Source organism: Nicotiana tabacum, chromosome 2, assembly GCF_000715075.1.
Source record: "Nicotiana tabacum cultivar K326 chromosome 2, ASM71507v2, whole genome shotgun sequence".
NCBI lineage: Eukaryota > Viridiplantae > Streptophyta > Magnoliopsida > Solanales > Solanaceae > Nicotiana > Nicotiana tabacum.
The window spans coordinates 4908881-4933175 of record NC_134081.1 but is presented as its reverse complement, the minus strand read 5'-3'; the positions used below and the strand labels follow the sequence as shown (position 1 = coordinate 4933175).

Genomic DNA, 24295 nt, shown 5'->3' with positions numbered 1-24295 from the left:
GTGTAATTCAAGTTGCATAAGAAAATAAAATAATAAAGGAATTCGAACACAAAATTGGAGTTACTGGGCAAGCCCGAGTATTAAACGTGATGCTTATTTATGCAGTTGAACGTTTGAAGTGCAAGCCTCACAAAACAAAGTTTCACATGTGAGCCTCAAGTGTTAGTGGATCAAGCTGGACTATCAGCATTAGACCAAATTCTCCATCCAAAAAAATTGTGAAAATAATACGGGCTACCCATTTTTCGGATTGATAATTAAAAAATAACCAACATTTGCAAAGTCATTGAAAAATAGTCACTATTTTGCTTCAACACGAAAAGTTCTAGCATAATATACTGGAGATTGGAGCACATGTGTATAAATTTTTAATCCAGCATATTATGCTGAAACTCCAGCACACGAAAAGTTCCAGCATAATATACTGGAGATTGGAGGACATGTGTAAAAATTTCCAGTCCAACATATTATGCTGAAACTCCAACACACGGAAAGTTCTAGCATAATATACTGGAGATTGGAACACCTGTATATGAACTTCTAGCATATTATGCTGGAACTCCAACATGTTATGAAATTCCAGCATAATATACTGGAGATTGGAGCACATGTGTATGAACTTCCAGTATATTATATTGGAACTCCAACACATTATGAAATTCCAGCATGTTATGCTGGAAGTTCACATGTAAAAAATTCGAACTCCAACATATTATGTTGGAATATTTTCCGAATTTTGAACAGTGTGTTTGTTCAGATTTATCTTTACATGAAAAGTGGCTAAATTTCGTTTACTTTTGAAATTGTGGCTATTTTTCAATTACTACTTGTAAATATGGGTATTTTTGAATTTCACCCCCAAAAAAGCCCTTGACAAGCTCTAATGACTTGGACTTAAGTTTGAAATTGACAGCAAAATCATGGGCCTATTCAGACTTGGTACCAATACTCGGCCCAAGCCCAAAACCCCCACAAGAAATACCTCATCTAGTGGGTCCCACATGTTGATAGAAAACCACCAATGGAAAATAAATAGAACTATAAAACCGCCAAACAATTTCCACGTCCAACTAAGAGGTTGTGATTTCGAGTCACCCCAAGAGCAAGTTGAGGAGTTCTCGGAGGGAGTTAACCGATGGTCTATCGGAAACAGTCTCTCTACCCTAGGATAGGGGTAAGGTCTGCGTACAACCTACCTTCCCCAAACCTCATTAGTGAGATTATACTGGGGTGTTGTATAAAACCACCTACTACAGATCTTTTGTACATTCCGCAGCACAATTTGTACATGTCCTTTTCTGATAATAAGGTCAAATTTTCTTTTTCAGATTCCAACTGCCTAACGAATCTAATTCCCAATTTTACCCTCCATCTCTTAAGTCACACGTCCTCATCTAATGGCTATAAATTAAACACATAACAAAAAAACACTTATAAAAAAGTAAGGTCAAAGAAAACACTATAAAAAAGGTGACAGTTTTGCAAAATCCTGTGGATTCCTTCTCTTTAAAACTAAACCCCATATTCCACCTACAAAATTTTAGCTGACAATTTCAAGAAAACCATGGGCAGTTTTATTTAGCCAACACAAAACCAAGAAACCTCCCTTAGCTAAAACCAGCTGCTCAATTTTTGTATAAACCCCTCGAGCAAATCCATTCATAGTATATTCCACCCTCAAAAAAATCAACTAACCAACCCTCTCTTTCTTTCTTGCACTTTTAGCTAGCTTTTACTTCAAAGTTTTAAACTTTTGTTCAGTGCAAAAAGAAGTCTTGGTACATTGTGATGTTTACTTAACCTTCTCTCATTTTAGCCTTTTAATTCTTGGGTTTTGAGGTACTTTTGTTCTCTGTAATATTTCTTTATTTTTCCTTCTGGTTTTGGTCCCATCTATTTTTCTTGTTTGGCACATAGGATTAAAATGTGTACATTTGAATTGTGAAGTGATAGTTGTTTATCATAAGATTTTGCTTAGTGGGGTTTTCAAGATTTTGATTTTTTTAAAATTATTTTGATGGATTCTAGTAGTATATATTCAAATATAGGTCCTGGTATGTTAGGATTAGAAATGTCACTACACCATCAAGTCCCTCAACAAAATCCTCACCACATGCAACAACAACAACAACAACAACAACAACACCCCACCCACCCCCACCACCAACCCCCACCCCCACTCCACCCCATAGTTTCATATGGACATCAAGAAACTGAAAACCAACAACAACAATCTTTGAGACAAGGTTTGCCATTTGGTAACAAGGCTAAAAATCAAAGCTTGACATTTAGTGACGAGGATGATAACAACAGTGTTGAAGATGGGAAGAGGAGCAAAACTTGTCCTTGGCAAAGAATGAAGTGGACTGATAATATGGTAAGGTTATTAATTATGGTAGTTTATTATATTGGTGATGAAGTTGGTTCTGAATTAAATAATAATAATAATGATACTACTAATGGTAAGAAAAAAGGTGGTGGTAGTGTAGGGGTTTTGCAGAAAAAGGGAAAGTGGAAATCAGTTTCAAGAGCAATGATGGAGAGGGGATTTTATGTATCACCACAACAATGTGAAGATAAATTCAATGACTTGAATAAGAGGTATAAAAGGGTTAATGATATTCTTGGAAAAGGGACAGCTTGTAGAGTTGTGGAGAACCAAAATTTGCTTGAAACAATGGATCATTTATCATCAAAAATGAAAGAAGAAGTTAAGAAATTGTTGAATTCTAAGCACTTGTTTTTTAGGGAAATGTGTGCTTATCATAATAGTTGTGGTCATAATACTAGTACTGGTGGTAGCGGTGGTAGTGGAAATGTTCAACTTTCAACAGAAGTGGCTGTTGAGGCTAATTCTCAAGCTCAGAAGAGGTGCTTACATTCGTCGGAAAATGCAAGAATTGGGGTTCATTTAGAAGAAGGGCCTAAAATGGCTAAAGGGAAAAGTGTAGACGATGATCAAGAAGACGATGAGGAGGACGAGGATGAAGATGAGGAGGAGGACGACGATGATGAGGTGAGTGGTGCGAGAGGAGGACATGACCACCATCATAACCATAGCCACGAGGACGACGATGACATGGACGAAAGATCAAGAAAGAGTCAACGAAAGTCGGGTTCTTTATCGCCAATGGTACAACAATTGAGTACTGAATTAGCTAATGTAATTCAAGATGGAGGGAGGAGTTCAGTTGAGAAGAGACAATGGTTGAAAACTAGAATGGTACAATTGAAGGAACAACATGTTAGCTATTTATGTCAAGCGTTTGAGCTGCAAAAGCAAAGGTTGAAATGGGAAAAATTTACAAGTAAGAAGGAAAGGGAAATGGAAAAGGAGAAGCTTATAAATGAGAGGAAAAAAATGGAGAATGAAAGAATGGTGCTTCTCCTTAGGCAAAAAGAGCTTGAGCTTCTTGATTTTCATCAGCATCAGAATCATAATAATAGAAATAGTGACCCTTCTTCTGTAACAGGATGAAAAATTGAAACAATACTAGTAGCAGCAGACAGATTAGATAACAATGTGTAGATAATCATATGCTTTTACCTTGTATTTTTTCCAAATTTTAGTCTTGAATCAAGTTTTTGATGTAAAATCTAAGTTTGAAGAAAACTTGCATCTAGCTTCTATATAGTCTTAAATTATCAAGTTCCTAGTACTCCTTAACTTGTCTGTTCTGTTTTTACTTTAATCTATGTGAATCGAAATTTTTGTTTTCTTCGAATTGTATGTAGCCCGGTGCATACAACTACTACATTATAATTTATCACCAATCACCAAATAAAGATAAGTGAAGATTGTATTAGTCATCAAATCAAGGTAATGAACAATTAACTAGAATGTATTTTTTTTAATTGAGAAATTTTAAAAAGAAAGCACGCCCAGTGGGACTCGAACCCACAATCGCTTGATTAGAAGTCAAGCGCCTTATCCATTAGGCCATGGGCGCTTCTTGTGATATTCTCGTCGTTGTATATATATATATACTAGTTGAGCAAGCTGACATCTACAGTATAAATTATCGAGCAAGGTGAGATCTACAGTATAAATTATCATTGTCCATGTTTCATTTAAGTTCTCTCACTCAAATATTTTTAAATTTTAGTTTCTCTATATTAGAAATTGAAAATTCCACCAATGCTATATAAGCTAACAATGCTAACAGAAAAAGAAGAAAACCAGAGTTCCAAATCTAAAATAATGATTGTCCTTCTTTTGAATGAAAGGAATAATAACATATTGCACTTATTTTTTTTGCTTCAGAAGACATATTTTATATGTTAACTAGCTGATATAAAATGTGACCCTTCTTCTCAGTTCCTAGTTTGAAGGATCATTAACTGTAGCACATAGTATTTTTGTTACTGAAACAACGTAAATGGTTAGTAGGTAGCCGAGTGTATCTCTGTTTCATGAACATTCCTGTAGTGTTTACTACTATCCTAGTACTTTGTTATACCTAGAACTTTAGTACCACCTGTAGATTTTTTTTTTTTTTTAGCTTCGGTTCCTTATCATCTGATGTTATAGATACTTATTGTTAATGCTTACTTTTTCATCTCTCCACCTTCACCAGTAAGTTTTGCGTTCACACTACCCTCCTCAGACCCTACTTGTGGGATTATACTGGGTTTGTTTTTGTTGTCGAAGCGACGTGAATGAAAACATACTTGCAAAAACTTTATTACTAATATCTCAACTTTAATCAAGTTTCTTCAGGAAAATAAGCTCCAAATAGAACATGAACATCTCCATAACACAGGGGAGGGCAAATGAACAAGACTCCTATACCTGATATTAGAAAAGAAGCACCAAAATAATTTTGATGTTTTCAACTACTGCAAGTTCTATCGAGAAGAATTGCCCAGCATACAACTATAAGGAGGATAATTAAGCCTAACGCATTAATCTTCAAGCTCAATAATCTTAACCACTGATGCATCTCCAACTTTCTGGCAAATGACAACTCGATCGTGGGACTTTACAACTCCCGAAGCCTTCCCATGATCAAGAGCAACTTTCAGCACTGACTCATTTGATGCGTTTGTAGACTCGGCCTATGGAAAGAATAAGTAGCTCAGTTAGGCCCAGCGGAAATAAGAAACATGTTTCATGTTCATAATAATCATTGGAAAGTCCGAGCAACATAAATGCAAACAGAAAATATGGAGCACCAAGATGACGAGACTTACAGGATGTCGAGGATCAGCAAGCATTGGGAAAAGACCTCTAACAATAAGAGATTGCCTTGCCTGGGTATGGAGAAGTTGAAAAATACAAAAAACCGTCAGCTTCAATGTCATAAAAACAATACGGAAATTGCATATACTTGTTTGGCCAATAAGTATTTGCAAATAGTGAAATTCAGTAATTGAACTTCAAGTGAAATACTGAAACACTAGTGAATCATTGAACAATAAAAGTTGAACAATAATAAGTAATGAAGCAGAAATATATCAATTAAACAATGTTATGTGAGGAAAAGAATAGTCATTCTCAATCAAATGCATTGAAGATGTCTGAACACCATGAGCTGGATTTGATTCTTGAACAGACTTGATTATAAAGGGGATACCTCAAATGCACCGGTGAAACTCCACTTCAATTGATTTGTCTTGAGTCGAGGAATTACAACAGACAATACTGGCATTGTTGGCCTATATTTGGCTATCAATCTGTGCACATGAACATGACAATTTACAGCTCTTATAAAGAAATAGATAGTAGAAATTCTAAGAAATCTAGAAAGAACAGAGAGACTACCGTGCTGCCCTTCCAGATGAAGTGAAGCAAATAATTACTGATGCTTTCACCTTAATTGCAGCCCGCACCTAAAAAGAGGAAGTGATTAAAATTCCAGAAGTCTCTCCTCATTCCAAGAAAGGGAGTTGTGTTCAAAAGAATACCGCAGAGGAAGCAATTGATTCCAGGTGCGTCATGGGCTCCCCAACAAATTTGACTGTCTTCTTGAAATATAGATCTTGGTTAAAAACCTTCTCGGCCTGCACGGAATTTGATTGTTAATTAGGGCCACTGGTATTACTCTCCGAAACAGAAAACCAGAAAGTGGTAATTGCTACACTATGAGGGGGTGGGACTAAGTGTATCCCTCATCCCGAAAGGTGATGCTGAAGATATACTAATATGCCATAAATCTTTTACAAGTCAGGACCATACTGAGAAATGTCTTTTGATACATCAAAGCGTCAACGAACCAATTACTGATATCTTGACAGGAAAAAAGTGTTCAAATGGAAAATAGTGTAGAATGTTCTCTTAATTCAACACAAAGGATCAAGATAAAATGAAACTCACCTCGGCACAAATTCTTCCAACAGTAGAAATAGTCTCGATTGGGTATAATCCACGTAGAGTCTCAGCACCAAGAAGAATTGCATCAGTTCCTGCACAAATGTTGAATTGTCAAAAACTCTATCAGAAACAAACTAACAAGATGTTGCATAAAGGATGACAAAAGGACTCCAAATCTTCATTAAAAAGTGAGCAGAAAAAGTACCATCCAAGACAGCATTAGCAACATCTGTTGCTTCAGCACGAGTAGGCCTAAGATTGTCGGTCATACTATCGACAACACGTGTTACTACAGCTGGCTTGCCAGCCATGTTACACTTGTGAACAGCAGCCTTCTGGAATAAGAACACCTGTATAACACTCAAAAATTAGCCAAATAAGAACCCTACAAGGAAATCTGCTTCTTGTTTGTCGTCATCCTCTACTCCATAACATTTTGCTACACACAAGAGATGGAACGGAATGTTTTACAAACTTTCCTGATCACTTACAAGAAATCTAACTTAATCATGCCTCTTCGGAAATTATTTCACAAAGGAATATTTTATTCTAATGAAGCCTGAGGTTGTCGTTAACAAAAGTTTCATATCCATCAGTGCAATGACTTCATCTTCTCATAGAAAAATTCCCAGAAATAAGATGGAATATCATTTGAAAGTTTTTCCTTAGTATTGCGGACTCCTGGTCAAGTACCGTTTGATGATTACCTCATGTACTCCTTATGCAATGAGTAGATTAGCTAAGTTCAATTCCATGATCATTACGCCTTGAGCATCTGATTCAAACCTTTTTAGTAAAATCCTTACTGCTAAATACTAGAGGTGAAACAACACATTTGAATTTCCCATCCTTTTTTTAGGTCTCATTTATTCAGGCATTCATCTTATCACATCTATTTATATCGAAAAGAAGACTCATAGGTTAAAATTTTTACCTCTGTTTACATGATACTGCAATCAAATGAACTCGTAATATTTAACCCCAACATGTATGAATTTTTTCTGAGATATTTATAATCAGATCATCCGTTCACAGTTCAAATTCCATGATGCCCATTATTTGGCAAATTTCACTTATGCAACAAGTATTAACACAGATACCAGTCCCGGTGTTTATGGCTAGTTGGCAGGCACATTTTCTATTTATACATTTATATGCTGCAAATGTCGACTGGAAAGTAAACTGCATCAAGAGGGCCACCGCTTATACACGATTTACAAAAGAAGATGCCTGAATTTTGCAGAAGATAACTTACCTTCTCTGGTGGGAGATCTATACCAAGGTTTCCACGCGAAAGGATGATGCCATCAGCCTCTTGGAGTATCTCATCAAAATGTGTCAACCCCTATGTGTATCACCCAATGAAGGAAGTGAATTGCAAGCATTGCAGATTTCATGATAATTCAACGACCAATCTCACAAAGAATTATCCAGACGAAAAAGAAAAAGATCAGACAGAAGATAATAGTTTAGCATCTAACCTCGACGCTTTCGATTTTGGCGAAGATCTGAGTTTGGCCTAGATCACCCAGCTTAGATAAGAATTCACGTGCCTGATTTAAGAAAAATATACCAATGAGGTTGATTTGGTATTCAAACTGTTGCGAACGTAAATAAATAATGTTGTCCTCTCTTCACAGCTTAGCGTTTAGATGAGGTGGTCACATAAATGAACATGCTATCAAAGCAGAAAGTTCATAAGTCAAAGATTCGAGCCTCACTACTAAGAAACAAAAATGTTTCCACATACTTGGCCAAAGAAAAGAATCAAACATATGTGTGGGCGTGTTACATACCTATACAACAAAATAAAAAGAAAAATACTCTCTATAGAACCTTAAGCTTTTAGACGAGGTTGTCATACAAATTCAACACAAACCATCATCAATGACACGATGATTGCGAATCATCAATGTGGTCTAAAGAATCCAAGAAAATTGAACAACAAAAGGAAATAGATATAAAACTGTGCAATCATTACCTCACGAACATCCTCAGCATGCCTGGTAAATGATAATGAAAGAAAATCAATTTTGTTTTGGGCACCCCATGTGCTAATAACCTGATTCAATTAACATACCAAAAACACCACGATCAATTTAAAAGGATCGCTGCAGAAAGCCATTAACAATGCAGAAAATAGAGAATTAAGTAGCTTGAGGGAGGGAATTCGGCATAACTCAAAGATAATATGCTTGCATTAACATTGAGGTAGTATAGTCAATAGCACATATACCGAAGATAAAGAGGAACCCCTAAAACTCTTTTCAAGTGTAACATAAGTTAAAATTTCTATTCCTAGAAAAAGGACATAATTTTGTCACAAGCAAGGTAGTCAATGTGGACCTTGAATATGGGATGAGTATAAATACTGTTGAATGTGCTTAAATAAAAGCTATTGGCTGAATGTTGCTAAAGAAAAGTGGGAAGATAGGGAGACGAAACTATTGGTGCTTCCATCAACCCATGTTTACCTAACTAAAGAAAGAATCACACCCATCTTAAGACTCATCTGATTCAGACAAACTAACCACAAAGCCCTATTACATTTTCTATAAAATAGATGAGAAAATTTGACACTTTTATAAGTGCCCAAGTCCCAACAATTGACGGACATACATACTCAACCCCCAAGTCTCGCAGAAATTTTTCCATAACCATGTCGGCATGTAACATGAACTTCAGTATATGCACACGTAATAACAGGATGAGTTTTATCAGTTCTCGAAAGTTTGAGCAAATTACCTCCTTATCTTTATCTGAGAGGGTAGGTAAATCAATATGAATCTGAGAAGCATGTAGAGTGAACAATGACCCGGTTAATGTGGCAGAGTTCTTTACCACGCAAACTACATCATCCCCTTTCACTTCATCTACCTGTGCAACCACATTTAGAATTCTTAATCAGCGGATTCAAACCTTATACTGCTTTCTTATTGGAGCAGTAGAACTGTAATAATTGTGCAGTTAACACATTGCAAAATCTACTCATCGAACAACTTAAGCATAATAAGCACTAGCTAAACCCAAGGATAGAGAAAACATGGGGCGACTGAGGGAAATAAAGTACGCTTTTTACTTTATACCTCCAGCCACACAGACGTTGTTTCACTTCCTGTGAAGAGGTATTGACCAATAAAAATGGTGTCTCCCTTCTTCACTGCCTGCAAGCAAAATTAACAGCATAAATTAGTATCATGAAGTACATTCCCTCCTCCCGATCCCCAATATTGATGATGTTCTCTCTATTAAATTCACATTGAATTTGCTCTTTTCCACTTCCTCTGAAAAAATAACTCTGTATGTTTACCAAAACACACTTTGGTGTAAAGGGAAAAGCAAAGACAACAGATGGGAACTGAACCTTGGATAAACCGCCGAAATTGATTGGAAACACATCAGAAGATGCTTCCTGTCCCTCATCAGGAGTAAGAGTAACAGTTGCATCTGCCTTTAGTGAAATAGGTTGCTCACTTTTGTTAACAACCTGTAGCTCAGGACCGGCAGTATCTAGCATGACCTGACAAGATGTAAACAAAATACCCTTTGTCAAATTACTAGATAATGCTCAACATGTCCAATGACATAAGACATAGTAACTAGATCCTTATCTAAGACCATGCACACTAAGGAGGGAGAGTACATGATCTACAAATTTTAACCATAACTAAGCACAACTGCAAGATAATACTCCCTTCCTCTCAAAATTAACAACACTACTACTAACAATCAAAAAAAAAAAACTACTTTTATTTGGTGAGTCACACGGTTTATGATGCCAAATATTTTTAAATATTCTTATCTAACCAACTTGTGACTTTACATAGTTTCTGCATAAGAATATTCATACCTTTACAAAATCAAGTAATTAATTTCCATATCACGCTGAAATAATAAATGTGTTGACCCTCTAGTTCAAACCCCACCATTAATTTTAGAACACAGGGAGTATATTGTTTACCTTCATCAAATCAACACCTCTACAAAGACAAGGACGAACGACATAATTTCACAAAAAATGAACCCATAAAGAAACCAAAAATTGCATTAATAAGGTCGTACATACCGCACAGAGCTTCTTAGTGCTCTTAATAGCAGCCTTCAAGTTCTCCAAAGTCTCCTGGTGATACTCCGCATCACCCAACGAAAAATCAAATCTTGCCACTACAAATCCAACAAAATTAAACATGAAAAACAACCCTTTCAAAATTTGAACATTATGGGTTCGAGTTTGGGATTCTACCACAGCCAACCCTTTCAAAATTTGAACATTATAGGTTCGAGTTTGGGATTCTACGACAGCCATTTGATTTAATGAGTTGGAAATCTAATTATTCTTACTTATTTAATGGATCTTTCAACATATATACAGGGTCCGAGTCGAAGCTACTAAGCTACTGAGTCATACTCTACATGTTCGCCATTCATCACAACATACCTAAGAAAATCCAAAGCCGAAACTACTAAGTCATACTATACATCTTACACCATTCATCACAACATACCTAAGAAAATCCAACAAACAATAAATTTCAAGTTCGGAATTCTACCACAGCCCATTTGATTTAATGAGATGGAAATCTAATTATTTGTACTTATTTAGTGGATCTTTTAACATATATACAAAGTCCGAGTCAAAGCTACCGAGTCATACTCTACATCTTACGCCATTCATCACAACATAACAATAAAGTTGACGAGTTTCAAGATTATTACCAGACATTCCAGCTTTAAGACATCCTGAAATAACCTCAACGGATCGAGATTTTGGACCTAATGTTCCAACAATCTTTGTCATTGCAGGAAAAAAACTCTACAAAAAAAATATATACAGATCATATGAAAATACAGATCTAAAATAAGAATAAAAAAAGATGGGTTATTTCTTTTGGGAAACTTACAGATTTGGAAGGTTCCAAGATGGAAGCCATCCTAATGGGTTCTTCAAGAAGTAAGTGATTGGAATGCATGGTTTGGTTTATACTGTAAAATTACAAAGGAATATGAGAAGCTTTATTTTAGAGAGAGAGGAGAAGTTGAAAGATGCAAAGGAAATGAAGATCAGGAGAATTTATATGCTATGTTATGCTGTTGTGATTCGACTTTGAAGGAACTACTATTACTATTATACTATATGATGAACAGAGAGCCAAAACTGAATATAAACTTATAAAGTAGTTTGGGTTCTGTTCTTTTTGTAGTGTGTGTGTGTGTATGAAGACTGCAAAGCACGTGCCAAGGTATTGGTGGGGTGGTGGGGCTTTTAGTTTTTCATTTTTTCTCTTTTCCCTAAATAAATTTTCTTTTTGAAAAAATTAGTGTGACGGAGGGTGGGATGATGAGGGCGGGTCTAAGGACTTATAGGCTTCTAGGCTGGCAAGCTTCTAAAAAAGTGATGCACATGTTACTTTAGATGAATCACACATCGAAATGGGAGAGTAAAGTGAGTAGACAACATGTGCCATGAACTTGAGTCGCGAAAAATAGTGTGCATTTCTTTCCTTATTTTAAGACAGTGGGATCTAGACAGCTTGTATGCAACTTAACTATTTTAGTTTACAAAGCAAATTTGACTACCTAATATTTTTTTCCCCTGGGATTTGAATTTGAGATCTTGTACTTTTTCTTTTACTTCTTTAATTATTAAGTCACACCCTCGAGTTCTATTTTAATTTATTAAATGGTGATTGATTAGATATGAAATTTAAAATAATTTATGTATTATATTAGTTATAGTAAAATATTATAACATCATTATGGTTAAAATAATTAGTTTATATGAGAAAATATCACATCAAATTATAAATCCATACAGTTTAATGAATTTGAATTCTTAGTTAAATATAATTAGAATAAGCTAAACACATTAGAACACGTAGACGAGGGGCTATAGATATACAAACGTGTGAGTTACATTAAATTTTAGGGAGAACGACACTACTAGGATACTTTTGTGTCACCATTAATTTTTTTATCTTGATAACAATTTTCTTGAAAAAATAACGGGACGTCAAATTTTAAAGCACGTTCACCAAATTTTCAATAAGTTATGGATTTGTGACAAAATTACAACTATCACCAATATTTGAGAGTAATTGTGATTATGGAGAAAAACTTGTGAAATGTCCTTGTTTATGGGTCTTTTTCATTGCATGAACTCCTGCATTCCAAACTGTGGTTATAATAAAACAAAAAAGAAACAGCACGTGTTTTGATTATTAAGAAAGTACATCTTTGGTCCCATTTCAAGGTCCCCTTACTTTTGTCCTTGACGAATAAACCCCCCCTTTCTATTTACTTTATTTTACCCAATGTCCTTTTGGTAAAATGTCAAATTCCATGGACTACGGCCCTTTGTTTTTTTAACCGCTCACGGCCTCACCCACTGTTAACGACGCCTCTGTTTAATCTTAGGCTGCTGTAAATTTTTACGACAAAGTCATCTGCTCAATAATGATTCTGATTCCGCAATGGAATGAGTCCGAATTTTTACAAAGTGAATTTAAAATATAAAGAATAAACACATTAGAAGTCAAATGAATTTAACATTTACTATATATTCACAAAAAATAACTTTAATATTATATAAACAGTATAATTTTCTGGCGAAAGGATTCTGCTGTAATTTTTTATCTCAAAATCACCTACTCAATGATGTTGACCTCGCAACGTAGCCCGTGGAAAATTCAAAAAATAAAGAAGTATACACAAGAATAATTCAAATAGATTCAACATCTACTATATATTAAAAAACAAAATCAACCTTATATAAACAATTTTATGGTGAAGGGGTTTGGATACCCTTCTGGCACGCTTGCTCTGCCCATGAACGAAGCAGCTATATTAGTAAAGACATGACCACTTATTAAATGAAAATCTTTGGTTTGTAAAAGTGTATATGGTAAAATTGGTTTATATTAAATACTCGTATAATAGAGCGACATATGGAACCATAAATAGATGGAACGTGAGACAGATGGAGATCAAGACCGAGGGCAGCATCTTCGGTTAGCACTGGAGAGCCCCCGAAGGGACTATTTCTAATGAAGATAAATGAGTGCCTGCCACCCAGTAGCATTCATGTCACGACCCAAACCGAAGGACCGCGACGGGCATCTGGTACCTTACTCAACCGAGTACCACCGTAACGTATCTTTTTTATCATACTATTATGGGTAAATGAGCCAGAAAGGTCGTCATGAAATAACCAGAATAAAACATAAAGGAATACTCGATATATGACGACCCAACATGATATACAAACTTATACATGTAACATACGGGCCTATAAGACCGACATGATCATTTGGACACTAAAAACATAGACTGACAAAGCCATACAAGTATCCATATACATGACATCTTTCTACAAGCCTCTAAGAGTACATAAACATCATAAAGATCGGGATAGGCACCCGCCATACCAATCAATACATGTTCAAAACATACTGATCAAATAGGCAACTTCGAAGCAAGTGGAGTGCACCAACACCTTCCGCTGAGTTGATAGCCTACTAGGAGGACTGTTAACCTGTCAATCAGGACCTGCAGGCATAAAATACAACGTTCCCAGGAAAAAGAGACGTTAGTACGAATAAAGTACCGAGTATGTAAGGCATGAAAGCATAAATAAGAACAGTAATGTAAAGAGAGGCATAAAAGATACAACCTGTAACATCTGAGTGCATCTGAGAGCGACTAACATGAAATGCATGACACATAAATATATATACATATACTTTTAAAAACATACGTCTCTGTGGGCATCATCGTCATCATCATCATATAGTACCAGGCCTCGAAGAGAACTCGGTAAAAACGTACCCAACCATCATATGGCTCAGTAGAATCGTACCCGGCTATGTGGAGCTCGGTAAAACCCAACTGATCAGTGGTTGCACAATAGGTGTCGTACCCGACCGACTACATCGCAGCTTGGTAGAGTAAGATAGATACATATATATAATGCATGTTGGACTCACGGAATCACGTTCTACACCTTTCGGAGTGACGTAAGGTCGTCGCACCCTCGATTAACATTATTGACATCCATACCATCAATATGAACCTCAATAGGATTCAAGGATCATACATACTTACTTAGAATAACTTTATAATGAAAGAACAACATGGGCAACCTTAGTTGCTAGGAGTAGATCCGTTATGAAATAACGTATCGTTTATGTTCATTTCACTCTAGATCATGCCAAAAGAAAGAAAAATGTGCCTTAACATACCTTTGAAATCTTCTATCCAATCATTAATCAAGCTCAATATAATCTTCTTACGTCTACAATGAGTAAACCGACTTCGTCGTCATCATATAAATGGTGCATCTCTCATATTTGGAAACCAATATTCTATAAGAAAACGGAAAACACCTCCCCTGTTTGTACTACATCCCATATGTTATCAAAAGTCACCAAACAGCCCAAATAATAACAATATAATTCACAATAAGCTCTCTGATTACTTCAACAATCATTTTGAGAGGCAAGCTCGATTTACGATTAACAAAATATGATTTGAATCTAATCCTTTTTTTCATGAATCTGCCTACAACATATATAACATCATACTTATGCTTACCATATCATTTTCAGCCCAAAACATCATAAGAATAATCTTCAAATATAGTCCACACGCCTAATACCTTAACATTTATCGCCAACCTCTTATTTTTTATGTTATCTTCTTCAATCAACTTAATTAGCACATATATAAGCTTAACAACAACATCCATAACATAATCAAGTTATTTATAATAATTTCTAGCCACAACAAACTATATATATAGCCTCAACACAGCCCACAAAAAACAAAGATAATGATTCATTATGCCATGTCAATTACTATCTTGTAGAGTTTCACTCAAACAACTAGACCAACACATGATTAACCTTAAGCACAACAAAGAACATGATTTAATTACCTTAGGCAGTAGATACAACTTGAAATCCCCAGCTAGTGTAGCTCACAACAACTCTCAATCACACCAGAACACTATAGGAGTTGTATTCTCTTCTTAAATCAACTTTTGTGTTCAAGTTGTTCAAGTTGATGTGTAAACACTTGTATTTCGCCTTGAAACTCTAATATATATGAAGGAGGGACTGATTCTTAGCTTAATAAAAAGGAACAACACGAAATTTGAGATTACTTAACTTTGAAGAACCCTCCAAAACAGCCACAAGATAAAGAACTATGATCTAGCAAGCACCACGAGATTTCTAGTGTTGGATTCATGTTTTTATCTTAGGTTTTCACCCTAGAATAATGGAGGAATAGAGAATTTAGGAGGGTTTAGTAACTGTTTTGGACGAGAAAAATGAGTTAAAATGACTTAGAATTGACTTAAGTACAAGCTGGAGTTTTACACCGACTTTGTGGGTCCCGTGGGAGTTGCTTGTGCAGTCATATGAAAATGCGAATATCTCTCTACTCCGACGTCGTATCGATAAACGGTCAAATGATTTAGAAACTAGACTTATTGATCTTCAATTTTGTAGGTAGAAACCCCATAATTCCAAGTATATGTGGAGAAAAGCTCAGCTACATTTGACATAAATTTCAAAATATTTATGAATGTAACTTGTAATGACCTTTGCCAACTTTTGTTCCACAACTCGCTTGACTTCAAAACCTAACACACGTCTATCATACAACTAAAATAACTCATAATATAAAATCCTTATAATGTTAAGCACCCTAGTCTCATCCCAAAAGTACATGTTAGAACATTCCAACTTGTCGACTTTTGACGAAACTTATTTTTCTTCAATTCGTTTAGCTTTTTAGCCTTCCAACCCTCTTGGTACTAAGTATTCATGATCTTAAATATTTCTAACCTTTACGGTAACATGATTAACTTACTTTATAAACTTTTCAAAGATGATTTCATTTCTGAGCTTACATCAATTGACTTACGACGTACTCTTACGTATGAAAACATGGGGTGTGACATCATTCCCCTCTTTGAAACATTCGCCCTCGAATGTTGACTGATGCGCTTATCAATCTCATAACCCATAGCTCTTATGAATAATTTAATATTATCCTTTTCATCTAGGCAACTATTTTGTGAATAAATCCAAAGGCAAGGGCATTCCCCCCTTTAGGCCTATTTCTCACACCACTGCTTGTCGTCAGAATTCTTCCAATCTTGTAACTGTTGCTATCTTATTCCATGCAACATGTATGACTTTGTCCTTGTATGTGCGCCTATGCGACTCTTCTCTCTTTTTTCCTCCAACTTTTAGCCAATCTCTAGGCCTCACTTTGGGAACATATACAGAACTTTGACAAGTTGTCCCTCTAGGCATCTATAGGTGTACTGAAGTTCTTTGCTCGGTACTTGTCGAAATTATGACTATTGCTATATCTTGTTTCATAGCCTCGATTAGCTATGCTTATGGCTTTACTACATCTTGGTAGCTTATACTATTCCATAACACTTACTTCGGTTTATTATTACCAATGTATGCTACCCAACTCGAGGTTACTCTCTCGCTGCTTATCCTATATGTATAAATCTAAGTCCCTTAATGATTCCTCATTACTGTTCATCTTAAGAATAGCAGCCTAATATCATCTCATACTTTGGAACTTTTATCCACCTATTGTTGATTCACCTTAATGTTGATCTATAATCTACCACTGATAATTTGAAACCTCTTATGTAATATATTGTTACTAGGGCTCACGTCTAATCGGGGAACATCTAAAGTTATTTGCTTGATCCACTCAGGGACAATACTATACTTCAATAACTATATTTTATAGCATCCCAACGTGATTCATCTTATGTGGGGTATTCTAATCCCGTGCAATTCATGAAATCTCTTTTCTTTGAATCATTACTCAATCGAAGGCCTAAACATCATCCTCTTATTATTTATCACAATTACACCCTTACTTTACTACCAGGGCAACATTACATATCTTCTAAATGCTCATAGTTTTAAACTCCTTTGAGTTCATTCAGGCTATACTAAGCTTTCTATAACTTACGGAAATCATCAACTCTCTTGTTTTGATGGGCTTAATTCCAAGGCCTTACCTATTCTTGTCACCTTATCACTTAATTTTTTTTATCCTTACTCATATCTACTTAAAACCATGTCGCTCTACCATACTTTAGCTTGCGACCTACACATATCATTTTATACTACTCACAATTTTCCTTTAATTTGCTGGCACTATAGATTTCCTTTCGTGTCTTCTTAGTTGTCTTTAAATGTAAGCAATTACTTTTCCTGGTCATTCTGCCACTTTTTGCACGAATACTTGGTTTATCTTAGTGCCCACACATATGGGAATTCCATGCAACCCATATGATCTCGAATATTAATTTTGATTTTACTTCTCGTTCATTAGCCACAGTAGGTGCCACTTTCTCATAGAGTGAATGCGATGTTGTAGTGAGATTGTTGTTACAAGAACACTTCTTCTTTAGGTCACTATCCTTAGGTTGAAGCCTTCTTCCTTATTTCCTCATCTAGTCTTTCGTTGTATTACTTAGGGGAGACCCTCTAACTCTTGTAACGCTATGAGCTTATTACATCGTATACCCGACAGAATTATCGATGTTCTTACTTGCCTATAAATATCCTTAATTACAAAACTTCGTGCCCTTGTGCTCGTAGGCTTACTTCTGAGATCAAATTTTGATTGTCTCCTTAGGCACTCTCTCTTATTATCGTAAAACTTAAACGGTACATTTAACTTCCCCAACTCTTATCTGAAATTTTTTCAACGATTGCGATGTCGTATCTGCGAGACTGAATTCCCTATGCTGGGGTTCGCTACATTTATATTGCATGATCTATTGATTTATCTGTGACCTTTTGTCTAGACATAACTAGGCTCTTCCTTAATCAACTACAGACTACTCGTTGGTCCATTCTCATATCTATATTCTACGGGTTATGTTTTTTTTGTCTTAACTTACCCTTCGCACTGGCTCCTTATGTATCAAGTGTCCATTCGCACTTATTTACCAATAACATCCCAGGCGGGAAACCTTGTTTCCTCTCTCCCGACGTTGTGCTTGCATAATATTCTAGAGTCGTAACATAGTAGGATCTGAATAAATGCAATCTCATTCCTTTCACCTTTTTACCGTATTCTTCCTTTACTATTCCATAGTTACCTATGGAACTTAACTCAGACCTAATTCCATATCACACCATCCCCCCCATTTAGGGGAGTACTAACATTTAATGCTATGAAGATTTACCTACAAATGTTTTACCTCTTCATCTTCGGCGTCTTTTCACATCTTCACTTACTCTTACTCGCCCTGCGGTAACCCTTTTGTACCAAGAATAACTGAATTTCTTACGCACGACGGTGAAACCTAGTGTAACTGGCACACTCAGTCCTTTAAGCTTAACTCTGCTCACAATGCTTGCTTTAGGGAAGCGTCTTCCTGAATAACCTTTAAAGTTTAATCTTCTGTTGTCCATCTATTATTGCCGTAACATTATCTCAGAAATTCTCACGACGACGACTATTATCAAATCATTCGGCCCTAATTCATGTTCAGTTTATCGTGTTCACTTGCCCATACTGATTTTTATTACTCCAGGGGTCAAAATATTTGTTCTGGTAATCACGTACTCATTTCTCGAAATGAGGATATGACTTTTGGCCTATACTCTTTTATTATCTCAAGGCATGTCACCTATTGTCTTTTTCTTCACTTGACTATAAACTCTTTCATCATATCATATTTTGATTTATCGTTATCACCCATTTATCATATCTTACTCATAATACTTCATTTACTCTCTTCTTATTCTCCTGCTAATATTTTCGTCTATTATCTTATTCTGAAAACTTCAACAAAACATTCTTTCGCTTTTAGCTCCCCTTGATCTATCCACTGGCTCTTCGGGTCGCATATCATCCTTTTTTTACTAGGAACATGAGCCATACAAAGGTAAATATTTATCCCTTCTAGGATTCTAGTGCCAATCGTCTAAATTTTTCCGGACATTCTAGTATTCATATCTAAATGTACTATTCTAGAGTGCCCCATCGGGGTGTCTCACAAGGAGAATTATTACCATGTTTGCAATATCCTTCGAAAATGACAGCTGATGCTAACAACCCATCTACCATTTTGGGTTACTCTAACCCCAGATGGATCTTGATATCCCATTCTTCTCTTAAACAATATTTGTTAGTTCCTGATGACGTCCACAACACACCTCAATAAGAGATATGATACGGTCATATGCAATAATAATTACCTAATTATGAGTCGGGGTCGAATCCACTGGGAGTTATAAGGGGTGTCATGAGTATATATTTGAAGCAAGTGAATGGACTACCTAAATTGCATTTCCACAATAGAGTTTTGATTTCTACTTCTACTATAACTCTAATGATTGTAAGCTAAGGTAAATAAACTAGAGATGGATATTTTTGATGTTTTTACATATAGTTTAAAGGCCTAGGGTTGTGACTATAACCTAGGTATTTGCTTAATGTGATAAAGATATTAACACTTGTTTTGTTGATTGGGGTGTATTATAACTCTTAACTCTACGTTACCCACTCAATACCTCTCGGTCAGAAAGTGATTTTGCCCAATTTGGCTTTCTCAAGTCCAAATGGGTATCAAACAAAATAGTTGATATAAGCTCAAGTCGGGTTCTTACTATCCCTAGTTTGAACCCTTTAATTAGGCTAATCAATCTCTCAATTAACCCAATTCCTTATTAGTCAAGTTATCCTAGACTAGGTCTCTCTTTCTCAAGTAGAGACTAAGTCAAATAGGCATCAATGTTTGCACTATTAATTCTAAAATTGAAGCATGAACTAAGCTAAATAATCAACACCCAATCATAAAAAAAATATTAAATTAATCACCCTTAAGGTTTACACACTAGGATTGGGTCACAACCCTAGTAAAAATCTAGTTACTCATAATGGGTATTGAAGATAATAAAGAAGAAAAGCTAATTAAACCCATAATGAAAGATTAAAATGATAAAATCTAATGTTAATACACCAAAATAATGTAAAACTTCCTAAAGTAGTAAAAAGAAACGGCTACAACAACTTTTAATGTTCAAAATTGATCTAATTTTGTGAAATTTGTCTATTTATACAGGGCCAAAAATCATGGACAAAAATGCCCCTCGGGAGGTTCTGCGGCCGCACAATTCCATGTGCGGTCCGCAGATTTCTTCAGATGGCAGGAAAGTGAGTTATGCTGCCGCATATTTTTGAACTGCGACTGCGAGGCAACTTTTGCGGCCGCACAATTCTTATGCGATCTACACTTCACAAAGGCTCCAGGACTTGTTCTGCTTGCATATTCTCTGAACTTTGCACCTTTGTCAGTAAAAGCCCAGTTATGCGGCTTCACAATTCATGTGAAAGGAGTTTCATTCTTCTTTTAGATTCCACCGGCCCGTTGACATTCATCACATCTTTTCACTAGCTCACATGCATCCTTGTAAAGAGTGGGGCAATAGAAGCCACAACTAAGCACTTTGGTCGTCGTTCTTGCTCCTCCATGATGACCACCATATGGCGAAGAATGACAAGCCCCAAGAATTTCACCTTGCTCTTCTTCTGGTACACATATTCTAATCACCACATCCGTACAAATCCGAAAAAGGTATGGTTCATCCCAATAATAATCTTGACAATCCCGTTTGAGCTGTTTCTTTTGGTTTGAAGAGAACTCATCTGGAATGATTCCACACACAAGAAAATTTGCTAGATCCGCGAACCATGGCACCTCTTTCATTGAAATATCTAGGAGTTGCTCATCGGGGAAGGTGTCATTTATTTCAAGGCCATTATGCGGCCTCCCCTCCTCCTCCAAACGATACAAGTGGTATGCCACTTGGTTTTCACTCCCTTTTCTATCTTGGATGTCAATATCAATCTCTTGCAACAAAAGAACCCATCTCATTAACCGAGATTTGGAGCCCTTCTTGATCATAAGATATCCGAAGCGTCGCATGATTCGTGTGGACAATGACTTTTGCACCCTTCAAGTACGGGCAAAACTTCTCAATTAGAAACACAATGGCACAGAGCTCTTTCTCCGTAACGGTATAGTTGACTTGGGAACTATTCATGGTCTTACTAGCATAGTAGACTGGATAAAAAAATTTATTGATGCTTTTTCCCAAAACAACCCTAACCACTACGTCACTTGAGTCACACATGAGTTCAAAAGGGACACTCCAATTTGGAGCGGTGATGATGGGAGTAGTTGCCAACTTGAACTTCAACTATTCAAAATCCCTCATGCAATCATCATTGAAATTGAACTTAGAATCCTTCTCAAGAATCTTACACAACGGGTTCACCACCTTATATAAATCTTTGATGAAAAGCCGGTAAAACCCCGCGTAGCCTAAGAAACTCCGCACACCCTTCACCGAAGTTGGAGGTGGAAGTTTATAAATCACTTCAATTTTTGCCTTGTCAACTTTAATTCCATGCTTTGATATTTTTTGGCCAAGGACAATGCCTTCCTCGACCATGAAATGTCATTTATCCCAATTAAGCACCAAATTTATTTCTTCACATCTAGCCAACAATTTATTCAAATTTGCAAGACAATCATCAAAAGAATCCCCAACCACCGAGAAGTCATCTATGAAACCTTCAAGGTATTCCTCAACCATGTCCGTGAAGATAGCCATCATACACCTTTGAAAAGTCGCCGGCGCATTGCACAAATCAAATGGCATCCGCTTTAAGGCGAAAGTACCATAGGGACATGTAAAGGTTGTTTTCTATTGATCTTCCGGAGCAATAAGAATTTGGTTGTAGCCCGAATACCCATCAAGAAAGCAATATAAAGCACGACCGGCCAATCTATCGAGCATTTGATCTAAGAAAGGAAGTGGGAAGTGATCCTTCCTTGTGACTTTGTTGAGCTTGCAATAGTCCATACACACCCTCTATCCGGTCACCGTTCTTGTAGGAATTAACTCATTCTTGTCATTGGTGACCACCGTCATGCCCCCTTTCTTTGGGAAATATTGAACTGAAGAAGTTCACGAACTATCGGAGATGGGGTAGACCACCCCGACATCCAACCACTTGATAATCTCCTTCCTGAAAACTTCTTGCATAGTCTCATTGAGTCTCCTTTGATGTTCAATAGATGGTTTGACGCCATCCTCTAACTAGATCTTATGCATGCAAAAGGCAGGGCTTATCCCACGAATATCCGCTAATGTCCACCCAATAGCCTTCTTCCTCTTTTGTAGCACCGCCAATATAGAATCTACCTTCACGTTAGTCAAACAAGATGAAATAATAATCGGTAAAGTAGAACAAGGGCCAAGAAATTCATGCCAAAGATGTGGAGGCAATGACTTCAACTCTAAGGCGGGAGGCTCTTCAATAGAAGGCTTTTTAGGATGAGTTGTCCTATTTTCAAGATCCAAAGATAATTTTCGGGGTGCATAGTTGTACGACCCCATTCCTTGCAAAGAGTTCACACATTCCATGAGGTCATCCATCTTGTCATAATCAAGGTTGAGCAAGACGGCCTCCAACATATCACCAACATTGATTGTACACTTGTATCATCAATAATAACACCGGTCACCAAGTCCCCAAACGAACACACCTCATTGCTATTTGGTTGCCGCATGAAATATCACTTTTTCATCACCAACCCAGAATGTAAGATCTCGGGCTTCAACATCACAAAGAGCCTTCATCGTAGCAAGGAAATGTCTCCCAAGAATAATCATCACTTCATAAACAACCTCACAATCTAGAATGACAAAATCTGCCAGAAGAATAACATCTTCAATCACTCCCAAAGGCCTCTTCATAGTACGACCGGTCATTTGCAATCTCATAGAGGTGAGTCTTGGTTACCCAATCCCCAAAGTTTTGAAAACCGAATAAGGCATCAAATTGATACTTGCCCCAAGATCACAAAGAGCTTTAGCAAACTTGGCACTTCCAATTGTACAAGGAATCATGAAAGCACAGGGATCCTCCAACTTAGGAGCCATTGAATGCACAATTGCACTCACTTGATGAGTGACTTTGATAGTTTCAAAATTCATTGACTGCTTCTTTCTCATGAGATCCTTCATAAACTTGGCATAACCGGGCATTTGTTCCAAAGCTTCAACTAATGGCACATTGATTGAGAGACTCTTCATCATTTGAATGAACTTCTTGAATTGATTCTCACCATTTTGCTTGGAAAGTCTTTGAAGGTGTGGAGATGGAGGCTTAGGCAATGGTGCCTTAGCCTTTTGCACTACTGGCTATGGTATGCCAATAATGTGATCCCTAGACAAGTTTACCTCCTCTTGAGTCTCTTCCACACTATCATCAATATCAATCTGAACTGCATCATTAGGTTGCATCATATTGTTTGGGATCTCTTCTTCTTGTACCACTTGTTCATAATCCACAAGTTGCCTTTAACTTGAGGTGGTGCATTCCCACCTCTTCCACTTCTTGTAGTAACGGCCATGGCATGGTCCGTATTGTTTCTACCCTTTGGATTTACTACTGTGTCACTTGGTAGTGCTCCCTTAGGACGAGAATTTAGAGCTTGAGAGATTTGCCCTATTTGAACTTCTAGGCTGCAGATTGATGTGTTGTGTGAGGCAAGTTGGGTATCCAAATCTTCACTCTTTTCCATCATTTGCTTGAACATATTTGCAATATGCCCCATCTCGTTGTTTAAATAAGTTGAACCATGGGAAGCATAAGGAGGCGGGTTGCTCGGTTGTTGATACATCGTGGGCTTTTGAAAACCCGACCCCCGGTTACCTTGTTCGTGGGTCCATCCGCCTTGATTGCTACCCCCCAATTTCCTCGATTATTTCCACTCCAATTTCCTTAATTGTTGTTGTTGTTATGCCAATTCCCTTGATCGTTGTTTCCGCTCCAATTTCCTTGATTGTTAGAATTTCAATTGCCTTGATTGTTTTGAGGTAGCCATTATTGTTGGTTTGGGCCTTGAAA

At 36.7% G+C, this 24295-nt stretch overlaps 2 protein-coding genes and 1 non-coding gene across 3 annotated transcripts; 1 reads left to right on the top strand and 2 right to left on the bottom strand.

Moving 5' to 3' along the window:
* The first annotated feature begins 1574 nt into the window (after positions 1–1574).
* On the top strand, positions 1575–3649 carry LOC107830801 (uncharacterized). The gene has a single exon (XM_075230096.1). The coding sequence runs from the start codon at positions 2018–2020 to the stop codon at positions 3476–3478; it is 1461 nt and encodes a 486-aa protein (XP_075086197.1). The 5' UTR covers positions 1575–2017; the 3' UTR covers positions 3479–3649.
* A 228-nt stretch (positions 3650–3877) lies between these two features.
* On the bottom strand, positions 3878–3950 carry TRNAR-UCU (transfer RNA arginine (anticodon UCU)). The gene has a single exon. It is a non-coding gene; the product is annotated as a tRNA-Arg (tRNA).
* A 955-nt stretch (positions 3951–4905) lies between these two features.
* On the bottom strand, positions 4906–11244 carry LOC107830802 (pyruvate kinase 1, cytosolic-like). The gene is given in 16 exon segments (NM_001326248.1): positions 4906–5058; positions 5194–5253; positions 5577–5676; positions 5765–5832; positions 5908–6003; positions 6317–6405; positions 6519–6663; positions 7569–7658; positions 7795–7866; positions 8295–8375; positions 9059–9190; positions 9400–9477; positions 9678–9833; positions 10380–10477; positions 11030–11126; positions 11215–11244. Coding segments are annotated over 16 exon segments (1545 nt in total).
* Positions 11245–24295: the final 13051 nt, after the last annotated feature.